Raw genomic sequence first — 17,072 nt, 5'->3', positions numbered from 1 at the left:
TTGTGCTGTCAACCTTTATGTTGAGATATTTGTCGTAATATTGGTTCTCTGATTTACCTATTTTTTTTTTATGTTCTGTTTTTCCAGTGCCTTCTCCCAGTGCCTTAAGACTGGACGCCACTGCCTCCTTCGGCACTGCCAGGGAAGTCGTTGCTATTAAGGATTACTGTCCCTCCAGCTTCACCACCCTCAGGTTCTCCAAGGGAGAACATCTCTTTGTGCTGGACACATCGGGTGGAGAGTGGTGGTACGCCCACAACAGCACTGAGATGGGTTACATCCCTGCGACATACGTCCAGCCCATCAACTACCGGGACTCCTCCTTCAGTGACAGCGGTATGATCGACAGCCTAGGAGACTGCTCTGTTGAGGAGGGAGCCAAGGAGCTGGACCTCCTTGGAGATTGGACCGGGGTGATGCTGAAACCTACTGCCCCCCAAAACGGGAACCCCTTTGCCCCCCATCACCAGCACCTTAGCCGTAGCTCCACTAACCCTTTCCTCAACGGGGCCCTTCAAGGTTCTTTGGATCAGAACAGTAATGAGAACAGTAAGTCAGTGGACCTTCTTCTTTTTGACAACCTAGCCTCCTCTGTCCCACCAAACTCTACCAGCAGTAGCATCAACATCAACGGCTTTGGCAGTGGCATTTTCGATCTGAAACCCATCAGCCCCAGTTTGGGAGTGGGCCAAATGTTACGCAGGGACAACCCATTCTTCAGGAGCAAGCGATCCTACAGTCTCTCAGAACTTTCAATCCTGCAAGCTCAAAATGACGTCCCTCAGGCATCCTCAGGTTTTTTTGGAGGCCTGAAAGCCCCTGCACCTGAACAGTTCCAGAGCAGAGAGGACTTCCGGGCGGCGTGGCTCAATCACCGCAAGCTAGCCAGGTCCTGCCATGACCTGGACTCCTTGGGTCAGAACCCAGGCTGGGGACAAACACAGCCAGTGGAGACCAACATTGTGTGCCGTTTAGACAGTTCTGGAGGAGCTGTCCAGCTTCCAGACACCAGCATCAGCATCCACATCCCAGAGGGCCACGTGGCCCCTGGAGACTCCCAGCAGATCTCCATGAAGGCCCTGCTGGACCCACCGCTGGAGCTCAACAATGACCGAACAACGACCGTAAGCCCTGTGGTGGAGATCAAGCTCGGTAACATGGAGACCAAAACCACAGTCACCCTTGAGATGACGGTGTCCGTTATGGTGAAGAACGAGAGCAGGCAGACGACAAAGGTCATATGTGTGAGGAGTGACTGCAAGGAGGGGCCCTACACACCAATCCCCCAAGCCTATATGTATGGGGACAACATCCAGGTCTGTCTGGATAACCTTGAGCCGTGCATGTATGTGTCTGTTGTGGCCCAGGCCCAGTCAGTTGCTCCAGAAACCACTGTTTGGGACAACGTGGTGAAGAAGGTCACGCTCGGTGTCTATGGTCCCAAGCACATTCACCCATCCTTTAAGGCTGTGGTGGCCATCTTTGGCCATGACTGTGCCCCAAAAACATTACTGGTGAGTGAAGTAGGGAAGCAGGCCCATGCCACCCCTCCAGTGGCTCTTCAGCTCTGGGGGAAGCACCAGTTTGTCCTGGCAAGGCCCCAGGACCTTCGGGTTGGTGTTTACTCCAACATGGCCAACTATGAGGTAAAGGCCAGTGAGCAGGCCAGGGTGGTTAGGGGTTTCCAGGTCAAACTGGGAAAGGTTAGCCGGATAGTCTATGTGATCGCCTCACGCACTGCTGATGATGTCTCAGATTTCACATTACGTGTCCAGGTCAAGGATGACCAAGACTGTATTCTCGCCCAGTTTTGTGTTCAAACTCCAACACCTCCACCCAAGACCGGTCCACAAACATCTGTGCAGAGGCGCTTCCTGAAGAAGAAGGAACTAGGGAAAATTGTCTTGTCCCCTCTGGCCATCACTACCAAATACCCTGTGTTCCATGACCGACGAATCCGCAACCTGAAGTTTGGCAAGTTGATCAAAACAGTCATCCGTCAGACCAAGAACCAATACTTACTGGAGTACAAAAAGGGGGATTACTTTGCCCTTCTGAGCGAAGAGAAAATCAAATTGAAGGGACAGTTGTGGACTAAGGAATGGTACATCTGTTACTATCAGGGTAGAACAGGGCTTGTACATGCAAAAAATGTTCTGTTGGTGGGCAAAGTAAAACCCATTTACTTCAGCGGTGCTGAACTAACCACTACACTCTTACTGGATCAGATCCTGAAGCCCTGCAAGTTCCTGACGTACATCTATGCCTCTGTGAGGACTATACTGATGGAGAACGTAGGAAGCTGGAGGGCGTTTGCCGATGCCCTGGGTTACGTTAACCTACCGCTCTCACACTTCTGCCGTGCAGAGCTGGACAGCGAGCCTGAGAGGGTGGCGTCTGTTCTGGAGAAGCTGAAAGAGGACTGCAATAATACAGAGGGCAAGGAGAGGAAATCCTTCCAGAAGGAACTCATGACAGTAAGTTAGCATTTCCTTTCAACTATTATTCAGTCGGAAATGGGTGCTTTTGTCTGTCTTTTTGATGTGTGATTAACTTTTTTGTTTGTGTGTTTCGTCTAGTGTGCAACTTTTTTGTTTGTCTGTTTCATCTAGTGTGTATGCTTCAGCCCCTTATCTACTTCCAGCTGCTTGAGGCTATGGTCCAGTGGGCTAATCCTGTTGAGAGTGCAGTCAATAAGTGCTGTGTGGGCATCGACATCTAAGGAGTTGTGGAGAGCAGCAGAATATTTTGGCGTAGTCCAACCCCCACCGTCTCTTTCTTGTAAATCACATTGAGTTGTGCTGAGGGCTCAGCCTGCCTAGATAATGCTCTGTCTTCATGTCTTGTGTAAATCAAAACCTACCAGAAAACAACAGTACTGTCAAACTATGTTTCTGAAAAAGTGCCTGACTTTTGTCATTGGTTGATTTTGGAAGTCATACTCAGTGTTCTGACCATTGTAGGGGGTGTGGTGAATACTATTATGTGACTTAACATGATAAACTCAGACACACTCAAGAAGAGATCCATAGAAACGTCTTTACTAGAGGTCGACCGATTATGATTTTTCAACGCCAATATCAATTATTGGAGGACAAAAACAAGCCGATACCGATTAATCTGACATTTTTTATATATATATATATATATATATATATATATATATATATATATAAGTTGTCATATATGTGTATATATATATATTGTTATTATTACAAATAAATATATATTTGTAATAATAACAAAATACAACAATACTGAATGAACAATTAACACTTTTATTTAAATAAATTAAAATTTTAAATTTACTTAATATAATACATTAATACATTCAATTTAGTCTCAAATAAATAATGAAACATGTTCAAATTGGTTTAAATAATGCTAAAACAAAGTGTTGGAGAAGAAAGTAGAAGTGCAATATGTGCCATGTGAAAAAACTAAGTTTAAGTTCCTTGCTCAGAACATGAGAACATATGAAAGCTGGTGGTTCCTTTTAACATGAGTCTTCAATATTCCCAGGTAAGAAGTTTTAGGTTGTAGTTATTATAGGACTATTTCTCTCTATAACAGTTATATTTCTTAAACCTTTGACTATTGGATGTTCTAATAGGTACTTTAGTATTGCCAGCCTAATCCCGGGAGTTGATAGGCTTGAAGTCATAAACGGCGCAATGCTTGAAGCATTGTGAAGAGCTGCTGGCATACGCAGTAAAGTGCTGTTTGAATGAATGCCTACGAACCTGCTGCTGTCTACCACCGCTCAGTCAGACTGCTCTATCAAATCACAGACTTAATTATAATATAATAACAAATAGAAATAGGAGCCTTGGTTAATTAATATGGTCAAATCCGTAAACTATCATTTCGACAACAAAACGTTTATTCTTACAGTGAAATACGGAACCGTTCCGTATTTTATCTAACGGGTGGCATCCATAAGTCTAAATATGGCTGTTACATTGCACAACCTTCAATGTTATGTCATAATTACGTAAAAGTCTGGCAAATTAGTTCGCATGGAGCCAGCCGGCCCAAACTGTTGCATATACCCTAACTCTGTTGCACAGAACACAAGAGAAGTGACACAATTTCATTAGTTAAAATAAATGAATGTTAGTAGGCAATATTAACTAAATATGCAGGTTAAAAAAGATATACTTGTGTATTGATTTTAAGAGTTTTGACACGTCAGGGTTACCAACAGGGACAGTGATGACAGAATAATGCAGATGTTTAAAATGCTTAACCCTGATTGTTCCTGGTAGTCGCTCTGGATTAGAGTGTCTGCTAAATGACTAAAATGGCAAAAGTAATGACACCAATAGTTATGTCTTGTGTGTGGCCTCCCATCTCAAACACATCTTAGGGGAAACAGTCAATAATATTGATGTCACTGTTACAGCATGACAAATCTCAGCTATCAAAGAGAACAGGGAGCATAGTGATGCTTTCTGAAAGGGGCAGTAGAGACTAGAGGTCGACCAATTCATCGGAATGGCCGATTAATTAGGGCCGATTTCAAGTTTTCATAACAATTGGTAATCGGCATTTTTGGACACCGATCATGGCCGATTACGTTGCACTCCACGAGGAGACTGCGTGGCAGGCTGACTACCTGTTACGCGAGTGCAGCAAGGAGCCAAGGTAAGGTGCTAGCTAGCATTAAACTTATCTTATAAAAACAATCAATCAATCAATCTTAACACTGTGGCCTCACCCCACAAGACGAGAAACCAGCTGGTTTGGGCCTGACTTCAAAACTTTCCCACAAACCCAAACCTTTGTCTGTTTCCCTTTCTCACACTATTGTGGGGAAAGATGTTGGTCTTGAAATAGTTTTGTTCAGTATTGCCCAGGATTGCCATTGGCAAAATTGACAACAGGTCCCGCAGTAAGTTTCTACACAAACCAATATTGAAAAGAAATTCTATATGAAGTCTTTCCTTCCCTCATTATGTTTCAAAGTGTTGACAACATCTAAGAGATGTGATATTGATTTGATAATCATCAATGTTGTCATCTGCGTGTCAATTTCATTGAATTTTAGATACACTGTGTGTGTGTGTGCTATTTAAATTCTGACATACTTAAAGTGCAAGAAAACTTCAGCCTCCCTCACTCTCTGTACCTCATAATACATTTTTCAATAACATTGAAGTCATGGACTTAAAGAGGTATGATGGAACATAAGCTATAATTTAAGTTGGGTTGTAAACACCAGTTACAACCATTTATAGACATGGGGGGAGCTTCAGTGTGGAGAAGAAGAACTTAATGTAAAGATGTGTCCATGGTGGTGAATAAAAGGCCCAATTTCTCAGGGCCCTGTTTAATTCAGTTGTTTGGTGTACACGTTTTAATTATGTGATACAATCAGCATTAAGCGTTTTCCCTTTTCATGTGTACATATAGGATGTACCTCATTGGGTGGATCTTTGGAAGCGATGGTGCAGCAACCAATAATACTGATGTTATTACAGAATTCCAAAGTATACACAAAACAAGTGGCATGCTTATACCAAACTCCTCCAGCCTTGCATTCATAGAATGTACAATTCCTGATGGATGACTCCCAAAGACCTTAACATTCACTCTTATAGTTTATTTATGGCAAATATCGCAGCGTAAACAACTTCACACAATGTTATTTGGTGCTTATGCAGAGTGGAAAAGGAAAAAGTTAATCCACTTCCTTCCACTGAGGATGTTAGTTTTATGAGGCTCCACTGAGTTAGCCCAAGGTACAAGGGAGCTGAAACTTGCAGGATGGATATTTGTTAACAACTGTGTTGTGATCTACATGTCAGTCATTTAGCAGACACTCTTATCCACAGCGACAAAGAGTAAATGCATACATTTTTTAAACTGGTCCCCCGTGGGAATTGAACACACAACCATGGCTTGGCAAACGCCATGCTCTACCAACTGAGCCACACAGGACCCATCAATGTACATGCATCTTTACTCGTTAGGATTAATACCTTAAGGCTAATCCAATGTAGGTAATCACTTTTCTTGTGTACACAACAATAACAAAACTCTTGTTGCTTTTTTCACCGTTGTATTTCAAGAGCTTTTTAAATGCATAGACGATCAGCCATTTTAAGAGAAGCATCTTGTGTGTGTATCCTCCAAGATATTACATTTCATACATCGTGGTGGGCCTCCGTTGTGGTCTTCTGAAGCTTAGTATGTGACTGTGAATTGAATTACCATCTCCTATGTCTCTCGCCAATTAAGTGTTTTCACTGACACTGAAAACAATTCTTCCTGACTTATTTGCATGTCATATGACGGAGAGCTGAGAGTGTATTTTTAGATACAAAGCAAAGGAATTCAAAAGTGATTGTGTGCACCTCTGAAAGGGAGATGACAGCCTTTGTGCTCAAGCATCTGAATGCAGGCAGAGTTTCTCTCATTGTTCTGGAAGAAAGGAATTATCAGCCATGTGGTAGACATGGGACTATACCCACCCCTGCCAAATAGAGAGAGAGATTCCTCTGTGTTAGACATGGGACTATACCCACTCCTCCCAAATAGAGAGAGAGATTCCTCAGATTTTCTCCCTCTGCCTCCCCCATTTTACCTCCTCTGAGTTAGTGGAACTGCATTGCCTGTAGTAATTGCCTGTTGAAGCATAATGCAATTAATTAGAAACACTTTCTATCTAAAAAAAAAAAGATGGATAATGAGTCTGCATATGATAATAGCAACCACCAATTGAACATCACTGCTAAAGCACAAAACTGCAGTACACATGCTAAATCTATATCTAGCAACAGGCCAGTGAACTTAACTTTGTTTTAATGAAATCTGTGATGCCTATGGGGTTACCTTAATACCATGTATGAGAAAATATGTTTAGTGCATTCCGTTAATTGTGCATGTTTATTTCATGCAAGGCTCCAGCTATGAAATGCTTTTGTGATCTAGCTAATTTGACTGATTTTGTAGGAGTTTTGCTGTGGATGTATATTTCAGAGCTAGGGTAGTAAAGTACAAATTATATTCTATTTGAGTCTTGTCTAACCTACATTTGAACCAAAACACCCTGATGTTTATCCTGATAATTGAGCTGAGCAGACCATTATTTTTCTGGTACGTAGGCTACAATCCTCCAGGTTTTTCTGAATAAGCCCCCAGATTCAGTGTAGACTTTAGCAATGAAATACAGAGCTCCTCAAGGGCCCTGTCAAAAGCCCAACGTGTTGATGGTACGATGGGCTATTTATTACAAACACAAAGCCGGAAGCAAGCTAAGCATAAATATTGGAATGCCCCACTCTGTCACATCAGATATCCTTTCAGCAACAATACATTGCATCATTGATAGAACTCAAAAATATACACTGCTCAAAAAAATAAAGGGAACACTTAAACAACACAATGTAACTCCAAGTCAATCACACTTCTGTGAAATCAAACTGTCCACTTAGGAAGCAACACTGATTGACAATAAATTTCACATGCTGTTGTGCAAATGGAATAGACAGCAGGTGGAAATTATAGGCAATTAGCAAGACACCCCCAATAAAGGAGTGGTTCTGCAGGTGGGAACCACAGACCACTTCTCAGTTCCTATGCTTCCTGGCTGATGTTTTGGTCACTTTTGAATGCTGGCGGTGCTTTCACTCTAGTGGTAGCATGTGACGGAGTCTACAACCCACACAAGTTGCTCAGGTAGTGCAGCTCACCCAGGATGGCACATCAATGCGAGCTGTGGCAAGAAGGATTGCTGTGTCTGTCCAGAGCATGGAGGCGCTACCAGGAGACAGGCCAGTAAATCAAGAGACGTGGAGGAGGCCGTAGGAGGGCAACAACCCAGCAGCAGGACCGCTACCTCCGCCTTTGTGCAAGGAGGAGCAGGAGGAGCACTGCCAGAGGCCTGCAAAATGACCTCCAGCAGGCCACAAATGTGCATGTGTCTGCTCAAACGGTCAGAAACAGACTCGATGAGGGTGGTATGAGGGCCCGACGTCCACAGGTGGGGGTTGTGCTTACAGCCCAACACCGTGCAGGACGTTTGGCATTTGCCAGAGAACAACAAGATTGGCAAATTCGCCACTGGCGCCGTGTGCTCTTCACAGATGAAAGCAGGTTCACACTGAGCACATGAGACAGTCTGGAGATGCCGTGGAGAACGTTCTGCTGCCTGCAACATCCTCCAGCATGACCGGTTTGGCGGTGGGTCAGTCATGGTGTGGGGTGGCATTTCTTTGGGGGGCCGCACAGCCCTCCATGTGCTCGCCAGAGGTAGCCTGACTGCCATTAGGTACCGAGATGAGATCCTCAGACCCCTTGTGAGACCATATGCTGGTGCGGTTGGCCCTGGGTTCCTCCTAATGCAAGACAATGCCTCATGTGGCTGGAGTGTGTCAGCAGTACCTGCAAGAGGAAGGCATTGATGCTATAGACTGGCCCGCCCGTTCCCCAGACCTGAATCCAATTGAGCACATCTGGGACATCATGTCTCGCTCCATCCACCAACGCCACGTTGCACACAGATTGTCCAGGAGTTGGCGGATGCTTTAGTCCAGGTCTGGGAGGAGATCCCTCAGGAGACCATCCGCCACCTCATCAGGAGCATGCCCAGGCGTTGTAGGGAGGTCATACAGGCACGTGGAGGCCACACACACTACTGAGCCTCATTTTGACTCGTTTTAAGGTCATTACATCAAAGTTGGATCAGCCTGTAGTGTGGTTTTCCACTTTAATTTTGAGTGTGACTCCAAATCCAGACCTCCATGGGTTGATACATTTAATTTCCATTGATCATTTTTGTGTGATTTTGTTGTCAGCACATTCAACTATGTAAAGAAAAAAGTATTTAATAAGAATATTTCATTCATTCATATCTAGGATGTGTTATTTTAGTGTTCCCTTTATTTTTTTTGAGCAGTGTATATTTATTGCATATTTTTATCATGTACATTCTTGCCCGAACAGATGAAACTGTGGTGGACTAATGTACACCTCAGCAAAAAAACATATATATTCTGGCACAGAACGTATGACAGAAACTAGTCATGACCCTCATAGTGGTGAAAATGTTGAAACTGATTTTGTTTGTTTGCAAATCATTGTTCTCCGAATGAATCCAGTGCCAGCTTTTTTTTCTCATTCAACCCTCTGAGAAGAATGTCACATTACTTCTCTTTCATCAGGAAGAGTAAAGCTCTTTGGAAGCAGGGCTTTTGGAGATAAGTTCCTTTTACCCAGAGCTTGGCCCTCATCTGTCAGTCATGCTGTTCTCTCGTAGCTAGCCAAAAGGGGTAATACAACACAAAAGTACTTGATCCAATATGATCCCTGCACTGGGCAGAGTTGCACCTACCCCAGCTTAACCTGCACTCAGTCATTTTTCTCCAATATCCATGAGTCAACAAAGCTCAGCAGTCTGGGTCAACATAGGTATTAGGCTTGGCGGTATAGCTTATATACCGTATACTGGAGTATTTGGAAAAAGCCACGGAATGGTTTTTCAATACTGTCAATTTCGTCAGAACTATTTCTTTGAAGTGTTTCAATAAATTTGAATATTAGTAGCTACTTTAAGTTAATGCCTGCAGACAAATTGCACAATAAGTTAGGCGATAAAGCATATTGCGATCTTCATTTCACAGGTCACATTATTTTACATTATGAAGTTTACCATAGTTCCCCAGAACAGTTGAACCATTCACATGTTTGTTGTAAAGAGCACAACAAGAGAAAGTGGGAGCTGGTGAGTCCATACTATTCTATCGGCGAGTCTCGGCTGGTGAGTCCATAGCGTTCTATCGGCGAGTCTCTGCTGGTGAGTCCGTAGTGTTCTATGGGCGAGTCTCTGCTGGTGAGTCCGTAGTGTTCTATGGGCGAGTCTCTGCTGGTGAGTCCATAGCGTTCTATGGGCGAGTCTCTGCTGGTGAGTCCATAGTGTTCTATCGGCGAGTCTCTGCTGGTGAGTCCGTAGTGTTCTATGGGCGAGTCTCTGCTGGTGAGTCCGTAGTGTTCTATCGGCGAGTCTCTGCTGGTGAGTCCGTAGTGTTCTATGGGCGAGTCTCTGCTGGTGAGTCCGTAGCGTTCTATCGGCGAGTCTCTGCTGGTGAGTCCGTAGCGTTCTATCGGCGAGTCTCTGCTGGTGAGTCCGTAGCGTTCTATCGGCGAGTCTCTGCTGGTGAGTCCATAGCGTTCTATGGGCGAGTCTCTGCTGGTGTGTCCATAGCGTTCTATCGACGTGTCTCTTGTGCGGCTCACACAAGGTGATGTTACACTTGTACGCCGTTCACTACTAAATGTTTGCCATCGGATATCTTAACAGCTTTCTGCCTTGTTTTAGAAATCAGCTCTGTTATCTGAGTTAACTGTACAGCTGCCATTTTTCTCTGTGCTTCCTACTAGTGTTTTTTTTCCTTTTGAAAAGTATGCATCACAACTTGGTTTATTTGCACAATTACTCTCATTCACTTACGCCTGAATTTATTTCCACACACTGAAAATTATATTCGGTAGCTACTAGCTATGCTTGTATAAATTTATGAGCTGGATTTGCCTGTCTTTGCAAATAGCTAAATGCTAACGAGAAAATTAACATATAAACTAACAGCATCTGTGTGATTTTGCTATTACTTGTGCTAATCTTGTTAGCATTTTGGTAATAGCGCCTCCTTGTGTGCTGTGCCGGTAATACTATAAATCCCAGGATGGCAGAGGAATGGTATGAAAATTTGGCTACTGCCCAAGCCTAATAGGTATTGAACAGGATGTTTCTCAAGAAAAGTGTAATCGGCCACTGCTTTTGACACACGTGCGTGCGTGCGTGTATTTGTATTTATTAGGGATCCCCATTTGCTGTTGCCAAGGCAGCAGCTACTCTTCCTGGGGTCCAAACACGTTAAAGAGCGGCAGTTATTTTCAGAATGGGTGGCAAGGAATAAGTTAGTCCTAAATATTAGAAAATATAAAACATATTGATACAACAGTAGCTAAGATGGGGAGAAGTCTGTCCATATTAAAGCACTACTCTGCCTTCTTAACAACACTATCAACTAGGCAGGTCCTAGTTTTGTCGCACCTGGATGACTACTGTTCAGTCGTGTGGTCGGTCACGTGCCACAAAAAGGGATGTAGGAAAATTATATTTGGCTCAGAACAGGGCAGCATGGCTGGCCCTTAAAAGTACATGGGGAGTTAACATTAATGATATGCATCTTTCATGGCTCAAAGTGGAGGAGAGATTGACTTCATCACTACTTGTTTTTATAAGAAGTGCTGAGAAGCTAAATGTACCAAGCTGTCAGTTTAAACTACTAGAGGCACACAGTTCTACACAGAGCATGGCTACATGGAACTCTATTCCACATTAGGTAACTGATTCAAACAGTAGAATTAGATACAATTATTTGTATTTTTAAAACAGGTAAAAACATAGCTTACGGAACAACGGGGACTGTGAAGAGACACACACACACACACACACACACAAAAAGGTACAGACACACGTATACAAGTGCTACCACACGCATCTACACACACATGTACATTGTAATATTATTGTATGGTGGTATTATACATTTCTATTGTAGATATGTAGTGGTGTAATAATGTTATATGATGTACTGTTTTATCTTTTGTTTTATATGTAATATAAGTGCCTCTTGGGGATAGTGAGACGCTAGCGTCTGAAGTGGCCAATAGCCTCGGGAAATGCATAGCGCCAAATTCAAATAAAACGCGATAAAACTCAAACTTTCATTAAAATCACACATGCAGGGAACTCAATTAAAGCTACAGACGTTGTGAATCCAGCCAACATGTCAGATTTTAAAAATGCTTTTCGGCGAAAGCATGAGAAGCTATTATCTGATAGCATGCACCCCCCTAAACCAGCTGAGAACAGTTGTAAACAAAAGAACTAGCGTAGCAGGCGCTACACAAAACGCTGAAATAAAATATAAAACATGCATTACCTTTGACGAGCTTCTTTGTTGGCACTCCAATATGTCCCATAAACATCACAATTGGTTCTTTTTTTCGATTAATTCCGTCCATGTATACCCAAAATGTTAATTTATGAAGCAGGTTTGATCCGGAAAAAAACAGCTTTCCAAAACGCAACGTCACTACAAAACATTTCAAAAGTTGCCTATAAACTTTGCCAAAATATTTCAAACTACTTTTGTAATATAACTTTAGGTATTTTTAAACGTTAATAATCAATCAAATTGTAGACGGGGGAATCTGTATTCGATAGAGTAAGTAAACAAAACATGCACCATTTTCCCTATTGCGTAACTATCAACAGTGTAACGTTGTTCCAGGATGTGCCTCTTCTTCGTTTCACCAATGATTAACTTCAACCCAATTCCAAAGACTGGGGACATCCTGTGGAAGTCGTAGGAACTGTAAAATGGGCGCTATCAAATTTCCCTTGGCAAATACAACCGAGGGAACGGTCAGAGGAATAAAAAATTAATAATTCTGAACAGTTTTTCCCCTGGGTTTTGCCTGCTACATAAGTTCTGTTATAGTCAGATATGATTGAACCAGTTTTAGAAACTTCAGAGTGTTTTCTATCCACAACTACTAATCATATGCATATAATATATTCCTGGCATGAGTAGCAGGAAGTTGAAATTGTGCAAGCTATTTATCCAAAAGTCAAAATGCTGCACCCTATCCTTAGTGTTGCAGTCATTTCAGTTGCTGTAGTAGCTGGCGTGTATATTGTTGAGTCATCCGCAAACACAGACACGCAAAGTAAAGATTGAAAAAAAGTAAGGGGCCTAGACAGCTGCCCTGGGGAATTCCTGATTCTACCTGGATTATGTTGGAGAGGCTTCCATTAAAGAACACCCCTCTGTGTTCTGTTAGACATTTAAGTCATTATCCACAATAAAGCAGGGAGTGTAAAGCCATAACACGTTTTTCCAGCAGCAGACTATGATCAATAATGTCAAAAGCTGTACTGAAGTCTAACAAAAACACCCCCATAATCTGATACAATCATCAGTCATTTGTGTAAGTGTTGTGCTTGTTGAATGTCCTTCCCTATAAGTGTGCTGAAAGTCGGTTATCATTTTTTTTTACTGTAAATAGCATTGTTTTTCCAAAAGTTTACTAAGGTTTGCTAACAGGCTGACTGGTCGGATTTTTGATCCAGTAAAGGATTCTTAACTATTCTCCGGTAGCGGATTGACTTTTGCGTCCCTCCAGACCTGCGGGCACACACTTTCTAGTAGTCTTAAATTGAAGATATGGCAAATAGGAGTGGTAATATCATCTGCTATTTTCCCCAGTAATTTTCCATCCCCAGTGGCTTGTCAAGTTGATAGTCAACCATTTTCTTCACCTCTTCCGCATTCACTTTACAGAATTCAAAAATACAATGCTTGTCTTTCATAATTCGGTCATATATACTTGATGTGTAGTGTCAGCGTTTGTTGCTGGCATGTCATGCCTAAGTTTGCTAATCTTGCCAATGAAAAAAATAATAAAGTAGTTTGCAATATCAGTGGGTTTTGTGATGAATGAGCCATTTGATTCAATGAATGCCAAGTTAGCTTTTTTTCCCTAAATTTCATTTAAGGTGCTTTTTACTATCAAACTTTTATATCATTTATTTTTGTTTCATAGTATAGTTTATTATTTTTATTGAGTTTAGTCACATGATTTCTCAATTTGCAGCACGTTTGCTAATCGGTTGTGCCAGACTTATTTGCCAAGCCTTTTGCCTCATCCCTCTACACCATACAATTTTTCAATTCCTCATCAATCCAAGGGGATTTACGTTTTTACAGTCATTTTCTTAGTGGTTGCAAACTTATTAGTAACTGGAGTAAGCAATTGAATAAATATTTCAAGTCTAGTGTCTGGTTGCTTACACACTACAGACTAGCGAATATTCTTTACATCATCAGCTTAAGAATCACTACAGAACTTCTGATATGACCTCTTATACAATATATTATTACGTCCAAAATATGGCTACTTTATTTTAATCACTACGTCCTGTGTATGTGTGATCACTACATATAGTGTGTGTGTTGTAACCCTGTATGGGTTTCTTGTTTGTGCCCTGCTTTTTAACAATGTTTTGTGTTACTTTCTCCATGGCATTTGTTATATCACAGACTCCCACTTAGGAAGGAAATGACAAAGCTTCTAAATCAGTTTATTAAACCCCCCCCCCCAAAGTTGTAAGATTAAAGCCCCCTGTAAATTCTAACATTATGGAAGAGTTTAAACTTCACATGCATCCTGGGTGTACAACATGACCACTTCAAATCAAAATCAAATCCCATTTTATTGGTCACATACACATGGTTAGCAGATGTTATTGCGAGTGTAGCAAAATGCTTGTGTTTCTAGTTTCGGACAACGAACACAATTGCATTTTAATCTATGGCAATTTTAATGCACAGAGATTCCGTTGAGAGATCCTAAGGCCCATTGTTGTGCCATTCATCCACCGCCATCACCTCATGTTTCAGCATGATAACGCACAGCCCCATGACGCAAGGATCTGCCCACAATTCTTCCATGGCCTGCATACTCATACATGTCATCCATTGAGCATGTTTGGGATGCTCTGGATCTACGTGTACAACATCGTGTTCCAATTCCCGCAAATATCATCAACTTCGCACAGCATTTAAAGAGTGGGACCACGTTCCACAGGCCACAGTTAACAACCTGATCAACTCTATGTGAAGGAGATGTCGTGCTACATGAAGCAAATGGTGGTAACACCAGATACTGACATTTTTTAATCCACACCTCTGCCTTCTTTTTAAGGTATCTGTGAACATCATGCATATCTGTATTCCCAATCATATGAAATCCATAGATTAGAGCCTAATTTCTTTATTTCAATTGACAGATTTCCTTTTATGAATTGTAAATCATATATTTGTGTTAAGTGTATTTGGGATTACATAAAACTGACAGACAAAGCAAAGCGCAAGAGAGTGTCTTCTAAAGGAATTGTTTTTGTCATTATTATCCTGTTGCTGTGCACCTTAAAAAACAGTTAGCAGACCGAGGCTGAATGCTGAGGACAACTTAGCATTAAAATGTTGTCTAGACTCACAAGTGCTGTAATGGTCATCAATAGAAGAGCCTGACTGCCAAGCGTTGATGTGATGAATATTGCACACATACTATGCAAAGTGTGACTATTAAAACCTTTCCTATCCAGAAACTGTGGATTGATGGCAGCATTAACGCAAAACTGAAAGCGCGAGCCACCGCTTTTAATCATGGCAAGGCAACTGGAAACATGACCGAATACAAACAGTGCAGCTATTCCCTCTGCAACGCAATCAAACAAGCAAAGAGTCAGTATAGAGACAAAGTATAGTCGCAATTCAAAGCTCAATGTGTATGTGGCAGGGTCTACAGTCAATCATGGATTACAAAAATAAAACCAGCCCCGTCGCGGACATCGACGTCTTGCTCCCAGACAAATTAAACAACTTCTTTGCTCGCTTTGAGGATAATACAATACCACTGACACGGCCCGCTACCAAAGCCTCTGGTCTCTCCTCAGATGGTGAGGGTAGAAAACATCTCCACACCACTGATCCTCAACACTGGGGCCCCACAAGGGTGATTTCTCAGCCCTCTCCTGTACTCCCTGTTCACCCATGACTGCGTGGCCGACGACACTACAGTGGTAGGCCTGATTACCAACAATGACGAGACGGCTTACAGGGAGGAGGTGAGGGCCCTCGGAGTGTGGTGTCAGGAAAATAACCTCACTTAACGTCAACAAAATAAGGTGATCGTGGACTTCAGGAAACAGCAAAGGGAGCACCCCCCCCCCCCCCCCCTATCCACATCAACGGGACAGTAGTGAAGGTGGAAAGTTTTAAGTTCCTCGGCATACACATCATTGACAAACTGATATGGTCCAACCACACAGACAGCGTGGTGAAGGCGCGATAGCGCCTCTTCAACCTCAGGAGGCTGAAGAAATTTGGCTTGTCACCTAAAACACACACACTTTGTGTGACAAAACTGCTCATTTTAGAGTGGCCATTTACTGTCCCCAGCACAGGGTGCACCTGTGTAATGATTGAGCCGTTTCTTGATATACCACACCTGTCATGTGGATGGATTATCTTGGCGAAAGAGGAATGCTTACTAAAAGGCATGTTAACAAATTTATGCCTAAAATTTCGGAGAAATATATTTTTAGTGCGTATGGAACATTTCTGGGATCTTTTATTTCAGCTCGAGAAACATGGGACCAAAACATTACAGGTTGCATTCAAATTTTTGTTCAATGTAGAAAGAACCCAATTCTCTGTAAGATGTATGGATGTTCTCACTCACTCTTTGTGTATGAAATCAAGCCTCAGCTGTGATGTCTGAGCTCTGCACTGCAACATCAAACAGCCAGCCAGGTCACTGACTGAGCGACAAAAATAATCACACTATTTTGTGTTTTATGTGTATTGCGTCTTCTAGACTCTCACAAATGTAGGATCTTAATTTGATCACTGAGAGAAACTTAAAACTTGTAGTATATTGGTGTTTTAAAAATGATTTAATTTCCACTTTGAAATTTGACTTGATTTTCTCTTACGAAAAATATCAACCTCTACAAAAAGGTCAATTTAATTTGATTAATTTCACAGAATCCTGTTGCTGCAGGATCATTTTCCTGCTGTAGCAAACTGGCTCACATGATGATCCTACATCTGCACATAACAATAATGTGGGCTTGTATCAACCCCATTCTGATAACCAGAGGTCCGTGTGTAATGACCATGGAGTTTGGTGTATGATGGACGTGGGCCAGGTTATGTCTCTGTGGAGGATCACAGCCACACAGATGTTTCCTGTCTCATTGTTAACAGGCTAAACAGAAGCGCCAGTTATGGACCAAGAGGCGCCTGCTGTCCACTTGACCTCCCCTTTACCCCCTTGGATAGCCCCTCTACCTCAGCCCAGCTATTACCAGACAACCTACCTCAGCCCAGCTAGGACCAGACAATTATGCAGAAATGCTCCATGTGCTGTCCAGTGCTGTTGGGTCGTGAATTGGAGGCCAGAGTGTGCGTGTGTATACTGACTTCAGTTTT

The 17,072-nt window shown here is 42.4% G+C and overlaps 1 protein-coding gene across 2 annotated transcripts in view; it reads left to right on the top strand.

Annotated features, from left to right (window-relative positions):
- Nucleotides 1-17,072, top strand: part of LOC110501888 (SH3 domain-binding protein 4) — a 74,929-nt gene that overhangs the window by 38,179 nt on the left and 19,678 nt on the right. The window contains exons 3-4 of one of the 2 annotated variants that reach the window (XM_021579743.2): nt 88-2,477; nt 2,613-3,050. In XM_021579743.2, the coding sequence (XP_021435418.2) occupies nt 88-2,477; nt 2,613-2,795 (2,573 nt within the window). In that variant the 3' untranslated portion in view covers nt 2,796-3,050. Of the gene's footprint in view, nt 1-87; nt 2,478-2,612; nt 3,051-17,072 lie in introns of those variants that run through there. The other variant, XM_021579742.2, reaches the window with a different exon arrangement.

Source organism: Oncorhynchus mykiss, chromosome 22 (assembly GCF_013265735.2).
Source record: "Oncorhynchus mykiss isolate Arlee chromosome 22, USDA_OmykA_1.1, whole genome shotgun sequence".
In the NCBI taxonomy this organism is placed as follows: domain Eukaryota; kingdom Metazoa; phylum Chordata; class Actinopteri; order Salmoniformes; family Salmonidae; genus Oncorhynchus; species Oncorhynchus mykiss.
This window is presented reverse-complemented; position numbering and strand designations above follow the sequence as displayed.